General features: G+C 46.8%; 1 protein-coding gene across 1 annotated transcript in view; it reads right to left on the bottom strand.

Annotated features, from left to right (window-relative positions):
- The window catches only part of EIF2B5 (eukaryotic translation initiation factor 2B subunit epsilon), a 29,508-nt gene extending 14,305 nt beyond the window's left edge, over positions 1 to 15,203 (bottom strand). The window contains exons 1-8 of the mRNA XM_081862415.1: positions 15,006 to 15,203; positions 7,402 to 7,526; positions 5,228 to 5,413; positions 4,930 to 5,107; positions 3,348 to 3,428; positions 2,706 to 2,783; positions 1,345 to 1,657; positions 511 to 656 (exon numbers count right to left, since the gene is read on the bottom strand). Of these exons, the coding sequence (XP_081718541.1) occupies positions 511 to 656; positions 1,345 to 1,657; positions 2,706 to 2,783; positions 3,348 to 3,428; positions 4,930 to 5,107; positions 5,228 to 5,413; positions 7,402 to 7,526; positions 15,006 to 15,170 (1,272 nt within the window). The 5' untranslated portion in view covers positions 15,171 to 15,203. The remainder of the gene's footprint in view (positions 1 to 510; positions 657 to 1,344; positions 1,658 to 2,705; positions 2,784 to 3,347; positions 3,429 to 4,929; positions 5,108 to 5,227; positions 5,414 to 7,401; positions 7,527 to 15,005) is intronic.
- Between the last annotated feature and the right edge of the window lie 5,613 nt (positions 15,204 to 20,816).

Raw genomic sequence — 20,816 nt, forward strand, 5'->3', positions numbered from 1 at the left:
CCAGGAGAAAAAAGCACCTGCAAACCCCAGACCCAGAATTCCAGAGTGTTCATGCAGGCAGATGGTCCAAGCAACAAATCCAAGCGCCTGCGGAAGGGTCAGTGGTCAAAGCCGCCAGCAATTCTCATCTTGGCCACCACACTCTTGCTTTAAAGCAAAGGTGATAGCTGCTCAAAATGCCTTGCAATCGTTACGTCGCAAGGCCCCCCCCCCCGAGCAAGTCATCATTATCCCCATTTCGCAGATTGGCAGCAGAGGCTGGGTCAGTGATAAGCCTAGGGCATTCATCAAGCCGCCCAATGTGGCTGGGGCAACCCTAGTAAGAAGGGCAGGGTACAAATAATAAAATGTTGTTGTTGTTGTACAAATAATAAAATGTTGTTGTTGCTGCTGAGCAAGTCTTCAGCCAGAATTTTAATTCTGAAACGGCGTCTTGGGGACAAAGGGCCAGAAATTTGTCCACCGACGTATCACAAGTCCAAGGGCAGAGCAGCAGCTCTTCAAACTCACCTGGGAAGTGAGGACGCAGTGAGGATTCAAGGTTACCCCCTTCTTCACTTCGGCCTCATCACAAACTATAGACTGTTGGATTCGTACATGGTCTCCTACATGGACGCCGTTCCACAGGAACGCCCTGTCCAAAATGACCTCATCCCCTGCCAATCACAAACAAAAGGACGTGAAACAGAACTGTCATCTTACACTACACAGTTACCCATTATGCAGCAGAAACACTCAATGCTGCTAGCTAACCCTACAGACGCTCCATGCAAGAACCTGGGATGGCCAATATATACCCTGACTCATCCTAGCCCTCCTTTGTCACAGCTTCCCCAATTTCCTACCTCTCCCACTCACCCATCCTTCTCTTGCAGATGGTAAGATGTGCCACCTTCCATGTTCTGAGCAGAACCTAGCATGCTGTGACAGCTCTGAGCCTGTCCCCAGGGATGCTGGCGCTCAAAGACAAGAGGTAGCAGCAGGTCTTTTATGTAGGGCAAATGCAAGGAGCAAAAGAAGAAAGGCTCAAGCATAACCCAATGGGTCAACCCCATGAAGTCTGAGCCTGAACCAGCCCAGGCCATGCAATGCACTCCAACCCAGCTGTGACAGCTTGCAATCCAGAACAGATTGTCCAAGCCTATGCTACACTGTCTGAGTAGCAGAACCAATTCCCTGAGACAGAGATGGATAATTCTGCCCCTTCCGACGTAACTTCACCTCCCCCACTTGTCTCTTGGTGGCTATTTAGCATTTCTTCTATCAGAACTCCAGCTCCTTCAACCACAAAACGGTGCGGACTTCTCCACCAACCCATGCAGCCTCGCCTAGGGAAGAACTTGCCTATTTTGCAGTTGGGGCCAATAACGCTGTTGGTTATGGAGCATTTCTTGCCAACGGATGTTCCCTGCCCGATGAGGACGTTCTCTTCCAAGACGCTGCCATGGCCCAGGCTCACCCCCGCCCCCCGGTAGATGTTGTGCCGCGAATGCGTGCAACTCTGCGTCTTGTCGTCGGTGAAGTTCATCTCCGGAGTCAACGGGTAAACCCAGCGCTGCAGGACGTCAAAGGACACGGACTCGTACATCAGCAAGTTGGACACAGGGGCGCCATACTCTTCGGATGTCACATGCATATGGATCTGGTTGCCCAGGACCTGGAGAAGGGAGAATCACAGAATTGTAGAGTTGGAAGGGGCGCCCAAAGGTCATCTAATCCAACCCGCTGCAATGCAGGAATCTCAACTAAAGCGTCCAGGAGAGAGGCACTATTCAGAGATGCTATTCAAAAAACAGCAAGGACAGGCCATGGTCCCCGATTCCCAAGCAAAGGGGCTGATAGTTTGACTCCTGTAAGCTGGAATTTGACTCGGATTTTGGATTCTCAAAGACTTCAGCTGCTTGTTGGATTTCTACCCTTCCAGGGGTTTCATTGCACACAGCTATGGCACCCCTGCAAAGCTACTTTCATAGGTCGTCACACAATAATTAGGCCACATACCAAGCTGAGCATAAGACAACACGTACGTTAAAAAGAGATAAAGAAAAGGTCAGAGATGGTCTTGGCTGTGAGCCCTGGAAGACCTGCTCCCTGCCTTGCAGGCCTTTTCCACTTAGCCTGGGAGGGCCCTAACTGACTCTAGCTACAAAGCTGAGGCTGCTAAACAGACTCCTGAGCTGGGCTGTTGTTGGGGAATTTTTGTTGGAGGATGTTGTTGCTCTTGGTTTTATCTTTATTTTAGATTTTGTTGTGATTCATATGGAAACATTTCAGTTTGGTTTTGTATTTTTAAATGCTTTATTTATTGTTTAGAACTACCTTTGCTATGTCCATATATATTTTTCTCATGTTGTTAAGCCACCTTCACCATGGTGGCACATGAAAAGGTGGCATACAAATAAAATTATGTATGTATGTCTGAATAGGCTTGTGCAAAGAAACACGTTTTAAGTGGCTGCCGAAAAGAATACAGTGAAGGTGTGTTCCTGATGTCAAAAGGCAGTGGATGTGCCTCAGCAACCAGCCTGGGACAACAATCTGCCACATTAAGCCAAAACATTGCTCAAATATGACACTAAAGATTGAGGCCCCCAGCTCCCTATACTTCCTCCACTCACAAACCCCTTCATCAGTCCTTGACGTTAGCACTGTGCAGCCTCTGGCTCTTCATCCTCTCAGAGCAGCCTCCCATCGCACAAACTTACTTCTTCGTTCACTAGAAGCCCACGCACCAAGTCATCCCGAGTTTGATAATCAAAGTTATCTGTGAATAACTCTGCCACCTGCGAAAAGAGAAGATGCGCAACATAAGGGTAAACAAGCCAGAACAGGAAGTCACAGTTCCAAATAATCCTCTTAAGAAAGCTTTGCATCAAGATGAAGAAAATGCAGTGAATTTCTAACAAACACACACACACACCATTATGTGTAACACAAAAGAGATTTAATGCATCCAAGTAGCCACTGATAGCCTTAACCTCCATAGCCTTATGATTACAACCCTTGGGGGATTTCCATTTTAGAGAAAAGGCAAGTAAGAGGGGGCATGGCAAAAGTCGTATAAAATCATGCATTGTGTGGAAAGAGCAGAGAAATGTTTTTCTCACTCTCCCATAATACCCAGGGCCATGCAATGACGGATGGAAGATTCAGTTTGTTTCACTGCAAAGCAGTTGTTCCTCTAGGCTGAAGAAGTCCTTCTGCATAAACTATTTCCCTAAGCAGCAGACCCCAGCCAGCCCTCAGCGTCCAGCTAACACATTGTGCCTTAACGTTGCTAAACACAAAGCAACACTTGAGATGGAGGCCTCTCCAGCAGCAACACTGAGTCTGCTTCTGACACCCACCTGTGGAGAGCAGATGCTGATGTGGCAGTCCAACAAATCATGTCGTATTTGTACTTCTTCAACGTTGCCCTGGAACAGGCTCTAAAAAGGTAAGGACACAGCAAAGGCCTAGTGAGCCTTGCACAACAAATTCGATACGTGCTAACCTAGAGAATTGACAGCAAGAATCTGGCAGGAGGAGTGCCTTGAATGGACCACGTGTGTATGGTGTCACATGAACCAAGCCCAACAACAAGCTCAGACTAAACCACCTGCAGCAAAAACATTTAGTGCCTGCAGAAACAGTACACAGAATTGAAATCAGGAGCAAACTCCAATACGTTTTCAGCATTTAATACTCATTTAATAATCAATGCATGTTTGAATGTTAATGGCATGACCATTACCTGCTTTTCTTCTAAGTTTCCTGGTAAAGAATGCTAACATTTCTTTAAAAATCAGTGGTTTTCTGCTTGTGAATGGCCTGTGTGTTTTTCACAACACTACACAGGGAATCTAGAGAGCTCTACAACACTCCCCGGTGACCCCATTGGTAGGGTGAAATGAGATGTAAAACAATAAGCTTCCCAGTGTTTCCAGACAGTATCACAAGTTAAGTGGAGGTGCTCACAAAGGAAAACACAGGCAATCTGCACGTCTTCTATAGGAACCTATGAACTTGCTTCACACCAAGAGAGCCCAGTTTTGTCTGCTCTAAGAGCCATCAGCTCTGAAGGTTTCAGGCAAAGGTGTCTTTTCAAATTTTATCAGAACCCAAGATCCTTTGACTTGAAATACCACTGACTCAGGCTAGGACGAGTCCCACCAAAGCTGGGGACGAACGTATTTTCCCCGACTGTATGAGCTTGCCTAGGATTTGAACTGAAAGTGAAGATCATGCACCTAGTTTAAGACTTTACACACTTTAAAGGCAACGTGTGGGGTTCCCTCACAGCAGGAAGTGTTAAACAAACATCCACAGCATTCTAATAATAATAATAATAATTTAAACTTCCCCTTCTCTTATCTCACTCTTCTGTCCTCTCCATCCCCCCTTCTTTCTCCCATTATCTGAACGCAACAGCACTCTACCCAACTGTGATTCCAACCGTCTGAACTGGTAATCCAAGACACACTGCTTTGGACCATGGAGGCAGAGCCTAATTGTTCCTTTGAGAGGGAGAACCCCAAGGCTCTGTGGGTTGCAGCCAGGCGCAAGGTTCCCTACTCCTGTTTTAGGCATGCATACAACATTTTCTTATTCAACCATCAACCGACCCTGCAAGATAAGACGGGAGGTGCACTGAACTGTCTGTGCTCAAAAGCAAGCCCGAGCCCGGGTCTTGGAAGGGAACCAGTGATGGGTTATCAGGAGAAGAACATAACTGGATGAGGAATTCAATGTCACATTATTAGGATTGTTCCATCACTGCAAGCAATTCTCTCCTCTCCTCCCCCACATGAATCCCCAGCACCTCAAAGCTAGTTGGGAAGGGAGACCCCTATTGCACCAACAGGACTCGTTGCGCTGGTTCCCACTCGTGCAACTGTTTAGCCCAATCTGATCCTCAGGTTCCTGACAATTGCTCCCCTATTAACACACCGTAGGGAACCGGAAGCGTTTCAGCCCTTGAGTTCTCTGGTAGTGCAGCACTTGCTTCGTCACACTGTCCATGGCAAGGATGACGTCATCCTCTTGGCACCTGGAACGGTGGCCTGGTGTGGATTCCTTGAAAATCATTGTCATCACAGACACGTTCTTCTCCAGCTTCCGTCGTAGCCTATAAAGAGGTGGTCAGGGTGTGGTGAAGGAAGAGAGATTTTAATTTAAGTGACACACACCAGGAGAAAACAGTCAGAGACTCAAGAAAGGCTGCTTCATCTTCCTCCCAGATACCCACCTGTGCTCCTGCAAAGCTGTGGAAATGTTAATATTGGACACCACATCTCCAGAGACAAGGATGAAGTCAGAGCGAACGAGTGACTTGGCATCAACATCCCTCAGCACATCACCAAGTGAGCGGTAGAGGTCTGAAGTCACAAACCGTACAGTATTTGGAGAGGCTGGACGGCACCACTTAGATTTCCTGGCAAAGAAGGCAGATAGAATGGAATTAAAGGGGACATATGCACACTGTGTACAGTAGATGATGACTCCATGATGTTTTTTTCTGGCATTAGAAGAAACAAAAACCATATTACAAATCAAATGGCTTGAAGTGTCTTCAGGGAGCAACAAGAAAATAACCCGAACACCCCCTCCCCCATTGGTTTTAATGAAAATAAGTGTTTCTTTCTTGCCACTTTTTTGTTTTCTGTAAAGATGCCTTGAGCAGCATGTGGCGAGAGAAGGCATCTAATAAATTTAATAATAAAAATGCGGAGGATCGGGCTAATAGATTTCTCCATGCATGGGGAGCTTTCAAAGAAACACAGAGTACTAAAATGCTACTAGTCATTCTAAGCATTCAGAATAAGGAGTGATATAAATCCAAAGACATACATACTTTAAAAAAACCAAAACCAGCATGATAAACCGAAATCATCAAATGAGTCCACCTGAGCAGAGCATAAAACTGCAAGACTGCTTAGCCCACATTTATTATTCTTTATTAGCACCGCTATAAATTTGGAGATCAGGAGCTATTCCAGATTATCCTGGAAAACAGAGATATTGCCTTGTGTGCGAAGTATAAAAGGCACCATCTACAGGAAACCTCTCATATGTGGGTCTCACCTAACAAAAGAAAGCTGGAAAGAATGAGTTGATTTTTAGGTATCTTTGATATCTTAACTATTCTGTCACCCTACTGTTTGTATAAAGACTGTGTACTACAGAAGAAGGAGGAGGAGGAGGAGGAGGAGGAGGGGGAGGAGAGTTTGGATTTGATATCCCGCTTTATCACTACCCAAAGGAGTCTCAAAGTGGCTAACATTCTCCTTTCCCTTCCTCCCCCACAACAAACACTCTGTGAGGTGAGTGGGGCTGAGAGACTTCAAAGAAGTTTTAACCAAGAATCCCCCCCCCACAAGTCACAAGTTAGTAATGCCGTGTAAATGACTTAAGCTGTGGATTTATGACTGTGTGGAGATAATTTTCTAACCAAAGCATGTTTCAAGAAGATCGTGGAAAGTATAAGAGCTTTGGAATGACGCAGTAAAAAATACCGTCGCCATGTTGGCAAGTTCTGTCGGAAGACTTAAGTCTGGGAGGAGGAACAGAGCTGTTTTTATATTGTGGGTGAGACTCCTCAGAGGGACTTAAGAGCGACAGTTTTGCGAGATTAATGATGGAAAGAGTGATGTTATTTATGAAAGCGATGATATATGGAAACCATCGTGATAAGGAGATTATCACAAGAGATCATAAAGGAAAAAAAGGAAAAATATACGAATAAGATGAGATGTGGAAACAGCAAGATAAGACTGGATAGAATTATGAACATTATTTGGACTGATTTGTGGATATTAACGCAGTAGCAAGAAGATGATCGGAATCCCCCTTCGGAACTTGAAATATGGGTCCCCTCAACAAAAATTTAAAATTCGGCTTTGTAATTTGGAATTTATGTGATTTGATTTGATTTGATTGGTCGGTTAATAAAAGTTTTTTTTTAAAAAAAAGAGAGAGACTTCAAAGAAGTGTGACTAGCCCAAGGTCACCCAGCAGCTGCATGTGGAGCAGCAGAGACGCGAACCCGGTTCCCCAGATTACGAGACTACCGCTCCTAACCACTACACCACACTGGCTCTCAGACTTTGAGGAAAGCAGTGGCAGGTTTAAAATCCCGTTTTCTCTCTTGCTAACATTCCCTCTCCCCCCAACATCTCTCTCTGCCTCAGTTCCACCACTTAGCATACTCATACATGGCACCCAATTCCTAGTAAAGCACAGCATCATCTTGTAGCATATCTGCCCTTGGATGCCACAAACCTATATGCCACTTGAAGCAAGAGGTTATGGGGGCAGACCACCTCCAGCCTACAAAAGCCATGCACCCACCATCAGCAGGAATAGCTGACCTGAGATAAAGCTAAGGAGGACCAAAAGCAACAAAAATGTGTCTGCTCTTACAGTAAATGTTCCTTGATCTCTGCTGACTTCCAGCAGCAGAAGACGAAGGTTTCCTCCACTCCAGTTGCAGTTAGGAATTCCAGGGTGTAGTCTATCATGGCTACATTTGCCAATGGAATCAGAGCCTACAGGATAAAGAAAAGTCAGTGTCTCCACAAAAAAAATAAATACATTATATTCTATAATTCTGCTAGCAGGAACACACCCTAACGTCTTGTTCAATGTGTGATTGTATTCAATGAAACAGTTTGTGTGGTGTTGTTTTTAAATAGCAGCCATGGGGGGGGGGGATAGGATCAGGACCACAGCAAGGAGGGTTAAGCCTGCCCTCCCACAGCACACCTGAGAAAAATCAGCCCCCAAGCTGCTACTGGTGCTAACAGTGTCTTCTCCCCAATGGCAAACTTCAAGGGGTTATATTCATCTGGACAGAGATGTCCAGCACAGAGATACTCCCTGCATAGTCCCAATCCACAGCCACTAGGTTTTAAAAAAAACCAACCAGACATATTGAATGCAATCATGCATTTAGCATATTGTGTAATTTGACCTTAAAATTAACAACCCCATACCCTGGGTTTATAGAATTCATGCCCCTGAAACTTGTTAGAATAATTTTTTGATCCTCTTTAACAGCACTGCCAAGTTTGAAAGTTTTATGTTCTTAGTCGTGCACGACATTCCATCTTTCTTCTAGCATTAGCCAATTAAAATTTTAAATTGTGTATGTTACCAAATCTCACCACAAGTGGCCTTCTGAATATATTAAAATGACAAGCTAAGTTAACAATGAGTTGCAGCTTTTATCAATAGGCCATATTAATATTTTCATGCCTTAGTCCAGCAATACAACAGAGCCAGCATGACATCCAAATGAGCACATCTTCCATTTCATGTAAAAGGAAGGTGACACGCATCACAGCATAGCAACAGCTATATTGAACCAGGCACTGGGGTACATCTTCACCCACTGCCTCTAATTTTCCATTCTTTTTCAGTCTCGGCTCCACTAATTTAACCCTCCTTAGTTGGTTGGTCTATCAAAGAAATTAAGGCAGCAATCCTATGCACATTTTCCTGGAAGTAAGCCCCAATTAACACAACGGGACAATCAACACAAGTACGCATGCCTAGGATTGCTCTGTAAGGCTGCAAATCTAGGCACATTCCCACGTAACTTGGTGGGAATTGGACCCAAGCAGAAATGCAAAGGATTGCATCACAAAGTATGCTCTCCTGCTTTAAAGTTCCACAAGCTTTTATCACTGCACGCAGGCTCCATTTAACCTGACTCTTCAACAAAACATACTAACGGCCAATAATACACGGCCTGGTATGAATTCCTGCTGTGTCGTGCTCTCCTATCTCCTATTGCTGATGCAGCAGCCAGCAAATCACATCCTTTTATCTCCCATTCTGTCCTCAACCAATCTCCCAAAATAAGTGGCAAGATGATGATTGTATTTATATGCTGCCCATCTAACTTGGGTTGCTCCAGCCACTCTTGGTAGCTCCCAATAGAATATTAAAAACACAATAAAACATCAAAGGTTAAAAACATTGCATGTCCAGTTGCCAAAGTCATCATTTATTTATATACTGCCATTTATCTACTACAGCAGGGGTCTGCAACCCGCGGCTCCGGAGCCGCATGTGGCTCTTTGACACCTTTGCCGCGGCTCCGGAGCGGATACTAGCGAGGGGAGGAGGTGCATTGTGCGCCCCGACACTCCCCACTGTGGCGGGCGCTGTACTGGCTGTGACGTCGCATGGGGGCGGTGCGTGCGTTAGTCACGCACCGTCCCGACGTCACCTTCCCGCCCCCCCGCCCGCTGCATTGAAAGGGGGCATGTATGCTGGTCACTGTTTTGAAGGGGAGTGAAGAACACACTCACAAAAAAAGGTAACTTGTTAATTTAACGTTTATTTCTATGAGGAGGAGTAATTCTGAGGGGTCAAACAAAGAAATAATAAAAAGTGACAAAAAAGTTATTTTTATAATGACGAGTTTTGCGGCTCCCAGTTTTTTTTTTTCTTCGGAAACGGGTCCAAGTGGCTCTTATTGTCTTAAAGGTTGCAGACCCCTGTACTACAGTATCAGGGTGGTATACAAAGATAAAATGGGAAAGAGCCGTGCAAAACAATGATTAAAACAACTGGCCACTCAAAAAACAAAAAACCTTCAAGTTGCTACATAGGCCTGTTGGCATGGGAAAGTCTTCAAAAGTGAGGGACCACTGACACTAAATGTCTGACTTCTGTTTGAGGCCAGTAAGGCCTCTGTAGCAGTGGGTACAATGAACAGCGTTCCTCCAGATTATCCCAGTGAACAAGCTGGGATATAAGGACTTGGGCGATCCTTATGGTACCCTGGACCGAAGTGTTCATCGGACAACACTAAAGCTACACATCCTCCCAGGCTGCGACAACCTCAAATTTTAGGTAGTAAAAGTACTCTTCTTACAAGACTGGCTGGCTAATTCAATGCAGGGAAGGAATGCAGTTTTGTGTGGTGGTTTTGCCTCTTTAGCCTCCAGCAAAGCCACAACTCCCTCAAAGCGACACATTACGACAGCAGCTTCCACGTCAGCAAGGTAAAAAGCAAAGCAGCCTCCAAAATACTTGCTGGAGTTCCTTTTTCACTAACCACGGTCCAGGTATGTGTTTTATTTTTCCTCACCGTAAAACCTGTTTGAATCATTTCTGCGTATAAACCAATTAACAAGTCAACCTTCCAAAAAACCCACAAGTCAGCCTTCTCACACATTCCCTGCCTCATGGCTTCATTCCACAGAGTCTAGACAGGCGAACCAACAGAACTTTTGCTAGAAACCTCTGCCTGTAATTTCGTTTCAGCCCAAATTCAGTCTTTCATTCACAGGAAGTACAGGAAATGAGATAGCACAGCCATACTTCAGCTGTTATAATCCCTGATCCCTCCTTTTTCCCTTTCCCCCTGGCTGTTACCTTGTGGTGGGAGGGTTCTTGACATATGGCCACATCCTCAAATTTCAGGGAATAAAAGTGCTCTCTTATCACACTGATCAGCCATCTTTCCTTTCTTACACAATGGCACACATTGTTTCCAGGCACACATGACAACAGTAGCTCCAACAGCCGGAACGTTAAACTGGTGCAGATTGTTTCCTAATTAACCACAGCATGGATTTGTAGTTTATTTTTCTTCACTGTAAACTAGTGACTGATGGGAAGTTCCCACATTAACGTTTTAAGACCTAAGGGGACCTGCATGTCTGAGGTGTACACGTGCCTATACATTAGGTGTCTGGCTTGTGCATTTTGCCGAAAGCCAGCTAACTCAATGAACCATACAGCTTCCAGGAAAACTTCAAAGTGCTAATTGTTAAAACCCTTAATCGTCTGGACTCAGTAACTTTTAGAAATGCATCTGCCCACACACTCTCCCTTTAAATCAAAGATTGCTGGGCGGGGGGAAATCCTTCTCCTGCTTCTCAAGTTAAGACAGGTGACTATATTTAACTGGGCCTTCTCAGTCATGGCACCCTTCTGTTCGTTCCTGCTCACAGCCTACAAGTTCATCTATGAGAGTTTCTTAAGAGCAATGCTATTGTCTCCATCAGCCCTTGCAAAAAAAATTACCCGGTAGTTCAGTTCCCTTCCCCTCATCGTGCCACAAAAACTTGGCAGCAACTTGAGTCTAATCAATTCACTCCAGCTTGCTGCATATGGTATTCTTCACTTAAAGTTTCTTGCTGGAAATGAGTCCCAAGTTCTCTTTGTGTGTTCTTTAACATGCACTCTGCTGAAACTGTTTTAGCAAACTGTTGCATGTGTTCATTCCAAAACAAGCATGCAATCAAGTAAATGCTGCACATAACTCCTCAGATGACTGCAGGTGCCTCAAAACTGGATAATATTTTTATCAGCCACCAGTAGCCATCACTGTGGACTCCTCTTGCAAGAAAACGATGAATTCTCCAGCCTACCAAGGAATCTGCTCAAGAGCTGACTGATTCTCTTTTCTTGAACTATGACAGGGCTCAGCTGCTATTTTCACAATAATAGGTGTCTCTTTTTAATAAGTTTTGCCAGCTGTAAACTGAAAAACTATCCAGCAAAGCCTGCTTAACAACCAGCAATGACACAGATTACAAGGGCTTCCTAAATACTGGATTCCCCCCCCCCCTTTTAAAGGCAAGATCAAAGGATGACGCATCTTCCACAACAACTGGTAATTTCAGTGGAAGGCATGCTGTTGTTCATGGACCATATGAATTATTCCAGAGCAGTTACCTTCTCCATCAACTGACAATATCTAGAAAGGCTTAAGTCTTAGTACTAACCCTTCTATTGCACTGAATATAAGGGATCATGACTTTCCTTACTTTAAAAGATGCAAGCTAATGTTCTGACAGGTGGAAAGATGACAATCTGGCTTACTTTCAGAAAAAATAACATCTTTCCAGCCCTCAGAAATTATCCCTAAAACTTCCCAATACAGAGATTTTTCATTGGCATTTGTGTGTATACAAAATGCTTGCAGTGTTGGGTGCATGGCTCAGAGGCTGGAGGTGAACATCTTAAATATGTCCCTACAATGAGATTCTTGGAACTATCAGTTAAGAAAGGAGTGTGCTATGAATGGAGTCTAAAGATACAATGGAAGTCATCTCTCCAAGAATGGAAGACACAAAGGGTGGAATTCAACATAGCACTAAAGAAAATATTGTGTCACTGCTAGGATTTCTCCTTACACAATAAAACATTCTCCGCCTCTTCTCCCCATACACCCCCTAAATCTTTTATGAAGTTCCCCCAACCTTCTGCAGCACATTTGGGGACAATGGGGTGTGTGCATGGGGGCAGGGGGCAAGGAGAAAACAAAAAGTCCATTGCACAAGGGGCTCATTCGGCTTGTGCAATTGTTTAGTTGAAGGTCAGCCATTCTTTTTTATAAGAAAAGAAATAATTTCTGCTGCTTTAACAGCCAACTCATGCAACAGGAGAGGTGAAGCTTTTTCCAAAGATGAACAAAGATCAGTGTTGGGAGGAAGGGGAATGAATTTCAACCACTGAATGACAGCACAATCCAAACTGTGACCAACCACAGGGAAGCTATTGAATCCAATGGGGCTTACTCATAGGGTACACATAGGAAGCTGCCTTATACCAAGTCAGACTATTGGTCCATCTAGCTCAGTATTGTCTGCAGTGACTGGTGGTGGATCTTTAGGGTTTCAGACAGGGAACCTCTCCCAACCCTACCTGGAGATGCCACCGGGGATCAGACCTGGGACCTTCTGCTTGCAAGGCAGCCACTTTAACTCTCTGGGCTGTGGCTCCTCCCCAAAATGAGCCAGACAACGGGGGTCCACCCAACTCAATACTGCCTACACTGGCCAGCAGCAGCTCTCCAGGATTTCAGTCAGGAGTCTCTCTCAACTCAGCTGGAGATGACACTGAAGACTGAATCAGGCCAACGCAGACACGAGCTGCAGTCCTTCCACAAACATCAGAGGATGCTGCCTTAGGCCGAGCCAGACCTCAAGGCACTGCAATCATCTGCAAGGGAGTCCCACACAGCAGGGCTGATGTTGCCATCCTTCATGTAACGTTTGCAGACACCTTTGTAACACAGAGCTGAGTCATCTTCAGGGAGCAAGGCTGCTGGCAGACCAATTCTGCGTTACGAAGATGTCTAGATTTGTGACGTGAAGGCTGGCAACATCAACCCGGCTGTGTGGGAATCCCTTGCAAATGGTCGCAGTGCCTGGAGACAGGGTATGCATCCACAGCAGTGACCAGTGGAGAAGAGGAGAGGAGGAGGAGCGCAGAGAGAATAAATGCCACGGTACGCCTGCAGCAGTACAACCGGAGGACGCCTTCATCCACCCCAGCTGCAACAAAACATGTCTCTCCCACTTCGGTCTCTACAGCCGCCGCGGCCGCTGCAACCTTCCTGAGACAGATGCCAGCAGTGCTTTCCCAACCTCCCTGGCTGCTGGCTAGAAGTACAGGCAGCTGTAGTCCAGAGATCTCCTTCCTTGGAGGTTTTAATGTGGAGGTGGGGGGGCATCTGTCAGCTGTCAGGGATCCTTTAGCCAAGATCCGTGCCTTGCAAGGGGTTGGAGTAGATGACCCTCGGGGTCCCTTCCAACTCTAGGGCTCTAAAACACCTGGGCACCCAAGGCTGGTCCACTCAGCTGTAGTCCAGAGATCTCCTTCCTTGGAGGTTTTAATGTGGAGGTCGGGGGGGGGGATCTGTCAGGGATCCTTTAGCCAGGATCCGTGCCTTGCAAGGGGTTGGAGTAGATGACCCTCGGGGTCCCTTCCAACTCTAGGGCTCTAAAACACCTGGGCACCCAAGGCTGGTCCACTCAGCTGTAGTCCAGAGATCTCCTTCCTTGGAGGTTTTAATGTGGAGGTCGGGGGGGGGATCTGTCAGGGATCCTTTAGCCAGGATCCGTGCCTTGCAAGGGGTTGGAGTAGATGACCCTCGGGGTCCCTTCCAACTCTAGGGCTCTAAAACACCTGGGCACCCAAGGCTGGTCCACTCAGCTGTAGTCCAGAGATCTCCTTCCTTGGAGGTTTTAATGTGGAGGTCGGGGGGGGGGATCTGTCAGGGATCCTTTAGCCAGGATCCGTGCCTTGCAAGGGGTTGGAGTAGATGACCCTCAGGGTCCCTTCCAACTCTAGGGCTCTAAAACACCTGGGCACCCAAGGCTGGTCCACTCAGCTGTAGTCCAGAGATCTCCTTCCTTGGAGGTTTTAATGTGGAGGTCGGGGGGGGGATCTGTCAGGGATCCTTTAGCCAGGATCCGTGCCTTGCAAGGGGTTGGCGTAGATGACCCTCGGGGTCCCTTCCAACTCTAGGGCTCTAAAACACCTGGGCACCCAAGGCTGGTCCACTCAGCTGTAGTCCAGAGATCTCCTTCCTTGGAGGTTTTAATGTGGAGGTCGGGGGGGGGGATCTGTCAGGGATCCTTTAGCCAGGATCCGTGCCTTGCAAGGGGTTGGAGTAGATGACCCTCGGGGTCCCTTCCAACTCTAGGGCTCTAAAACACCTGGGCACCCAAGGCTGGTCCACTCAGCTGTAGTCCAGAGATCTCCTTCCTTGGAGGTTTTAATGTGGAGGTCGGGGGGGGGGATCTGTCAGGGATCCTTTAGCCAGGATCCGTGCCTTGCAAGGGGTTGGAGTAGATGACCCTCGGGGTCCCTTCCAACTCTAGGGCTCTAAAACACCTGGGCACCCAAGGCTGGTCCACTCAGCTGTAGTCCAGAGATCTCCTTCCTTGGAGGTTTTAATGTGGAGGTCGGGGGGGGGGATCTGTCAGGGATCCTTTAGCCAGGATCCGTGCCTTGCAAGGGGTTGGAGTAGATGACCCTCGGGGTCCCTTCCAACTCTAGGGCTCTAAAACACCTGGGCACTCAGCTCGGAATTATCAGCGCTGACCAGCTAGCGGGTCTCTCCCAGACCTGCCCAGAGATGCCTCTGAGGGTCCAACCTGGGACACGCCCCCCCCCCACCGACCCTCAGGCAAGGCAGAAGCTCCGGGCGCTTCGCTTCGGCCGGCGCCTCCGTGAGGGAGGCAAGGCCACGCCGCCCCCCCTGGCCGCCTCACCCGGGGCCGGTCCTTGGAGACGGGGCAGAAGCGGCGGTTGAAGCTGTCGGCGACCAGCACGGCCTGGAGAGGCGGCGGCGGCTCTTCTCGAGGTTCGGCTCCCCGGGAGCCCCCGGCCCCGGCCCCACGCTTCCCTGAGGAGGAGCCGCCGACGCACGCAGCCATCACGCCTCGCTCGCTCTCACTCGCTCTCGCTCGCGGCCTCCGTCGGCCCGCCTCTTCCGCTTCCGGAAAGAGCGGGGAAAGGGGTAGGTGGACGGTGCATCAGAATGGACAAAAGACGGAGAGCCAAGACCAGCGCGAGGGGGGGGAGGCGAGGAGTGAGGGACCCGCGCGGCGCATGCGCACGCTCGACTTCGTGCGGCGGCGCGTGGCTCCGGCGCCTTTTTTTTCTTTAGCGGCTTGTTCTATGCACAGAAGTTGGGAAGCGATCCTGCAGCCAAATAAAATGGTTGCTGAGTTCAGAGTAAAATAATAAAAGTTATAATTTTTATTCACAATTTTTATTATTATTACAGTACTATTATTATTATTCCCCACCCGTCTTTCTACCACGCTGGGCTACTTCCAACACATATAAAGCATCAATCCTTAAAAACGTCCCGATACAGGGCTGCCTTAAGATGCCTTCCGAAAGTTAAGTAGTTCTTTATCTCCTTGACATCTGATGGGAAGGCATTCCCCAGGGAACCCCCCCCCCAAAAAAATTTTTATTTTTATTCTTTTAAATAAGGATAAATGCATAAAATTTTGCCTGCTTGCCTCTCCCCAGACTTGGAGCAGGTCCTGCGTGAGTGCTTTGGTTTGCGATAACTTATATGCAGGATTCATCATGCAAAAGGCTGGGCTGGATGAATCCCATGCCGGAATTAAGATTGCCGGAAGAAATAGCAACCTCAGATATGCAGATGACACAACCTTGACGGCAGAAAGTGAGGAAGAATTAAAGAACCTTTTAATGAGGGTGAAAGAAGAGAGCACAGAATATGGTCTGAAGCTCAACATCAAAAAACCAAGATCATGGCCACTGGTCCCATCACCTCCTGGCAAATAGAAGGGAAGAAATGGAGGCAGTGAGAGATTTTAGCTTCTTGGGCTCCATGATCACTGCAGATGGTGACAGCAATAACGAAATTAAAAGACTCCTGCTTCTTGGGAGAAAGGCGATGGCAAACCTAGACAGCATCTTAAAAAGCAGAGACATCACCTTGCCGACAAAGGTCCGTATAATTCAAGCTATGGTTTTCCCAGTAGTGATGGATGGAAGTGAGAGCTGGACCACCAAGAAGGCCGATCGCCGAAGAATTGATGCTTTTGAATTATGGTGCTGGAGGAGACTCTTGAGAGTCCCATGGACTGCAAGAAGATTAAACCTATCCATCCTTAAGGAAATCAGCTCACTGGGTGCTCACTGGAAGGACAGATTGTGAAGCTGAGGCTCCAATATTTTGGCCACCTCATGAGAAGAGAAGACTCCCTGGAAAAGACCCTGATGTTGGGAATGATTTAAGGCACAAGGAGACGGGAATGACAGAGGACGAGATGGTTGGACAGTGTTCTCGAAGCTACCAGCATGAGTTTTACCAAACTACGGGAGGCGGTGGAAGACAGGAGTGCCTGGCATGCTCTGGTCCATGGGGTCATGAAGAGTCGGACACAACTAAATGACTAAACAACAACAACAATGCCTCTCTCAGGGTGTAGGACAGGCCTGAGCCCACTACTCTCAGGGAGGGAACCCCCAGAAGACCCTCGGAGCTGGACCTGAGTGTCTGGGCTGAGCTGTGCGGGTGGAGATGCTCCTTCAGGTATACTGGACCAAGGCCATACCAGTACCCCTGGATCTGTAGTAATCTAGGAAAAGACAGCATATTTGTAACCTGATGCGAAATATAAACAAGATCTTGACCCATTTATCTTTTTTTCCAAGGCGGGGGGAAGCTAATGAGTGAATTATTTAGATAATAGGCTTGGCAAGGATTTTTAGACTAAAGGTTTACAGCATCACTGAAGGCAAGGCTGGGTTTGAAGAGGAGAAACTGTGCTGGTTGGCAGGAATAAAACAGCTAGATTAGACTTCTGCTGAGAAACAGATGCTGCATCAGAGACCAGCTGCCCTGGGGAAATAAAGCAGCCCAAAATTGTGGGAGAGGATTAGCTGGCATGTCAGCGCAAGAGAGCATCTGCCTGGGATAAAGGACGCTGCGTCAGCAAAGGAGCTCCTCTTTGTACAAACGGTGCTGCCGGCAATACTTAGCCTTGACACCATGATGCTGAGCAGTAGAAGAGTTCAGGTAGGCCACTTGCAGATTGATTGATACCAGAAAACCACTTGAGGAGATTAGATTGGTTAGCCGCCTATTCTGGATGGGGTTACACTCCCTCTGAAAGAACAGGTTAATAGTTTGGGGATCCATCTTTGTCATTGAAGGTGACACAGGCAGCCTCAGTGGCTAGGAATTTTATCGCCAAATGCTTTGAAGGTGACTCAGAACCTACAACTAGTCCAGAATGCAGCAGCTAGACTGGTGACTGGGAGCTGCCAAAGGGAGCATATAACACTGGTCCTAAAGGATCTTCACTGGCTCCCAATACGTTTCTGAGCACAATTCAAAGTTTTGGTACTGACCTATAAAGACCTAAATGGCCTCGGCCCAGTAGACCTGAAGGAGCGTCTCCACCCCCATCTGAGGTCCAGCTCCAAGGGCCTTCTGGCAGTTCCCTCACTGCGAGAAGTGAGGTTACAGGGAACCAGGCAGAGGGCCTTCTCGGTAGTGGCGCCCGCCCTGTGGAATGACCTCCCATCAGATGTCAAGGAGATAAATATCTATACAGCTTTTAGAAGACATCTGAAGGCTGCCCTTTGTAGGGAAGTTTTTAATGCTTGATGTTTTATTGTGCTTTTATATTTGTTGGAAGCCATCCAGAGTGGCTGGACAGCGATGTCTTGGACAGGGATAGTTTGGCCACCATGATTCATGCTCTGGTAACCCCAAGGCTTGATTACTGCAATGCACACCATGTGGGGCTACCCTTGGGGGCCTGTTATGGATGCTCCAGCTGGGGCAAAATGCTGCAGCTAGATGTTGGTAGAGGCAAACTACCACCAGCACATAACTCCTGTGCTTAAAAACCTTGCACTGTTTGATCATAAGTTACTGGGCCAAGTTCAAGGTCATTGTATTAATGTGCAAGGCCCTTAATGACTTGGGTCCAGGATACTTTAAGGGCTGCTTGATTCCTTCTAACCCTTCTGAAGGTCAGTGGTAGAACATCTACGGTAATTTGCATGCACAAATCCCCAGGTTTAATCCCTGGCAGCATCTCCAGTGGCAAATATATTCAGTAATCTGAAATACAACCTTTACCTTTTATTTAGAAATAATAATAATAATAATCTTGCAAGGAAGTATTACCATTTCAACTGCTGGGGTAAAGTAGGAACCCCATCAAAGAAAAGGAAAGATGTATCCAGCATCTGCTTCCTTGTTTCCCTCATTCTCTGCGCTAATCGGTCATAATAGAAAGTGAAACTTAAAGACCAAATACACCAAAAGTGTCAAGGGAGACACCAAGAGCATTGGAAACCTTACTTGTTTTGTATCTGAAGGTCCAAGGGAGGGGGGTGGCCAGATTGGAAGAGGATTCACAAATAAAGGGAAGCTACTCTCCTTATTTGTTTCATAAAATTTACACACCACTTGATTGCTAAAAAAAACCAAAAAACCAACAACTTCAAAGCGTTTTACGAAAGGTAAAACAGCCAAATCAAGAAAAAATCACAACCCTACTTGAAAGCATACAAAAGCAGATAAAAATGCTGAAGCAGATAAAAATTACCTTGACTTTCTCAGCATCTGGGTAGGCTTGTTTAAACAAGAATGTTTTTAGCAGGCGTTCTTTGCGGACATCACACCCCAAAGTACTATCGTTTGGGGAGTGGGAGGAGGGATAGCATTTGCCAACAGCACAGTGAAGACAAGAGCTGTGAATCTATTCCTGATGTTTCCTGTCAGATGGAGATGGGGGAAATGTCACTTCGGATGTTGTGGGAATACTTCACCATCCCTCCAACAACTGGGGAGCAAATGTTAGAACTGGCTGAAGCCAATCGGCAGGTCTTGGTGACAAAGCAAGGAAGTGGTTCCTAAGTTTATAGTCTTATGCCTTACCTTCATAAGAAATAATAAAATGTTCAGTTTGGAATTAGAAGTCCAGCAATCTTAAATGAAGCAAAATCACACAGTCATGACATTCTCTCTCTCTTGGTTAATGGGACTGACGGTTTCTGAGGGAATGCTGATTCGGGCAGAAAGGAGTTGTAGGCCCCCCCCCCCAAAAAAGTGATTTCTAGGCACCAGGTTATGGAAGGCTGATTTAGGGATCCGGAAGCAGGAGGACAGCTTACTGGCCCAACCCCAACCTTTAATAGCAGTCTCTTAACACAGAGAGATAACCAGAGGTTGCCTTCTGTTTGTCTCAGGAGACAGTGGAGGAATGTGTCTTTGCGGGTGAGAGCAAACTGTTGGCCTGTTGCAGCATTTGCTGTGGCTGTAGAGACCCACACCGGAGAGATGTGTTTTGTTTGATGAAGGTGCCCAGTTGTGAGGCTGTAGATGCACCATGACATTTCTTCTGTAATAAATGGAAATCTGCCCTTATTCCCTTATGGGGGACACAAGAGCCCTTACAGAGTCCTTTGCAGGTTCCCCACCGGTCGGAGAAAAGAACAGAGGCCAACCAGAGAATATTGAGAAGCAAAGCAGCTAGTAAGCCTGATCTTTATTGAACTGTTGCAACAGGATGCCCCCTTCACATGCAGGAGAAGGAGGAGGACCTCAAACAAAGGTGTGTCTGTCCTTATATAGACATTTTAAATTGCCCGCTCTGGAGTTCAAGACCACCCCCAGAAACACCATACATACATCACAGAAGGGGCGGGCTACAACAGAAATCTGAGTGCATTGTTTATCTCCTGTCATTGTTTATCTCCTGTCTGGCAGGTTACCTGTTAATGCTTACTTGATTGGATACCCTGGGGAGCCTGGCCAGTCTTTTGTATGAAGAAGTGTGCATGCACACGAAAGCTCATACCTAGAACTAACTCAGTTGGTCTTTAAGGTGCTACTGGAAGGAATTTTTTTATTTTGTTTTGACCAGTCTTTTGTAGTGACAAATACTTAATTCCTGAGCATTAATTCCTTAATTCATACACAGATATACCCTTAAGACAGGTTTTGTGAATGAAAAGACAATGGGCAGGCTTTTCCATTTTCCTTTGACCATGCAGAGAAAACATTTGGTCAGTTTGGGAGCCAAAATGGCTCCAGGGCTGCCCTCCTGTGCTGCCTCAGACATGTGGCCCATACATTTATGTACGTGTTTGCCTGGCACATCCATGAACATTTATTATATATATAAGACCTTAATTTTTTTCTATTTCACTTCTCTCTGCGCTCCTCCCAGCTGTCATTCCTCTCCTGGTCACTGCTATGGATATAGATTCTGTCTGGCCCTTGAGACTCTTCCCAGGCAACACCTCCTCCCCAGGGCTCCACTATGTTGCACCCTCTTTCTTGCCTGGATAGAGAGCCGTGTCTCTGTGTGTGGAAACCAGCCTTTTGTAGGAAGGTTGAATTTGTATTCATTGCTTTGCCCACTTCTGTCCTGGAAGGTGACCCAGAATGGATTGTGGCCCTCTGGCTGAAATAAGGTTCCCCAACCCTGTGTTAGAAGCATTCCTTTCCAGTCTCCAGGCTGCTGTTGAAAAGGCGTGGGAGCTTTTCCCAAAGCCAGTGCATTCCCTGGCTT

The sequence above is a fragment of the Podarcis erhardii genome (assembly GCF_964252035.2).
Source record: "Podarcis erhardii genome assembly, chromosome: 5".
In the NCBI taxonomy this organism is placed as follows: domain Eukaryota; kingdom Metazoa; phylum Chordata; class Lepidosauria; order Squamata; family Lacertidae; genus Podarcis; species Podarcis erhardii.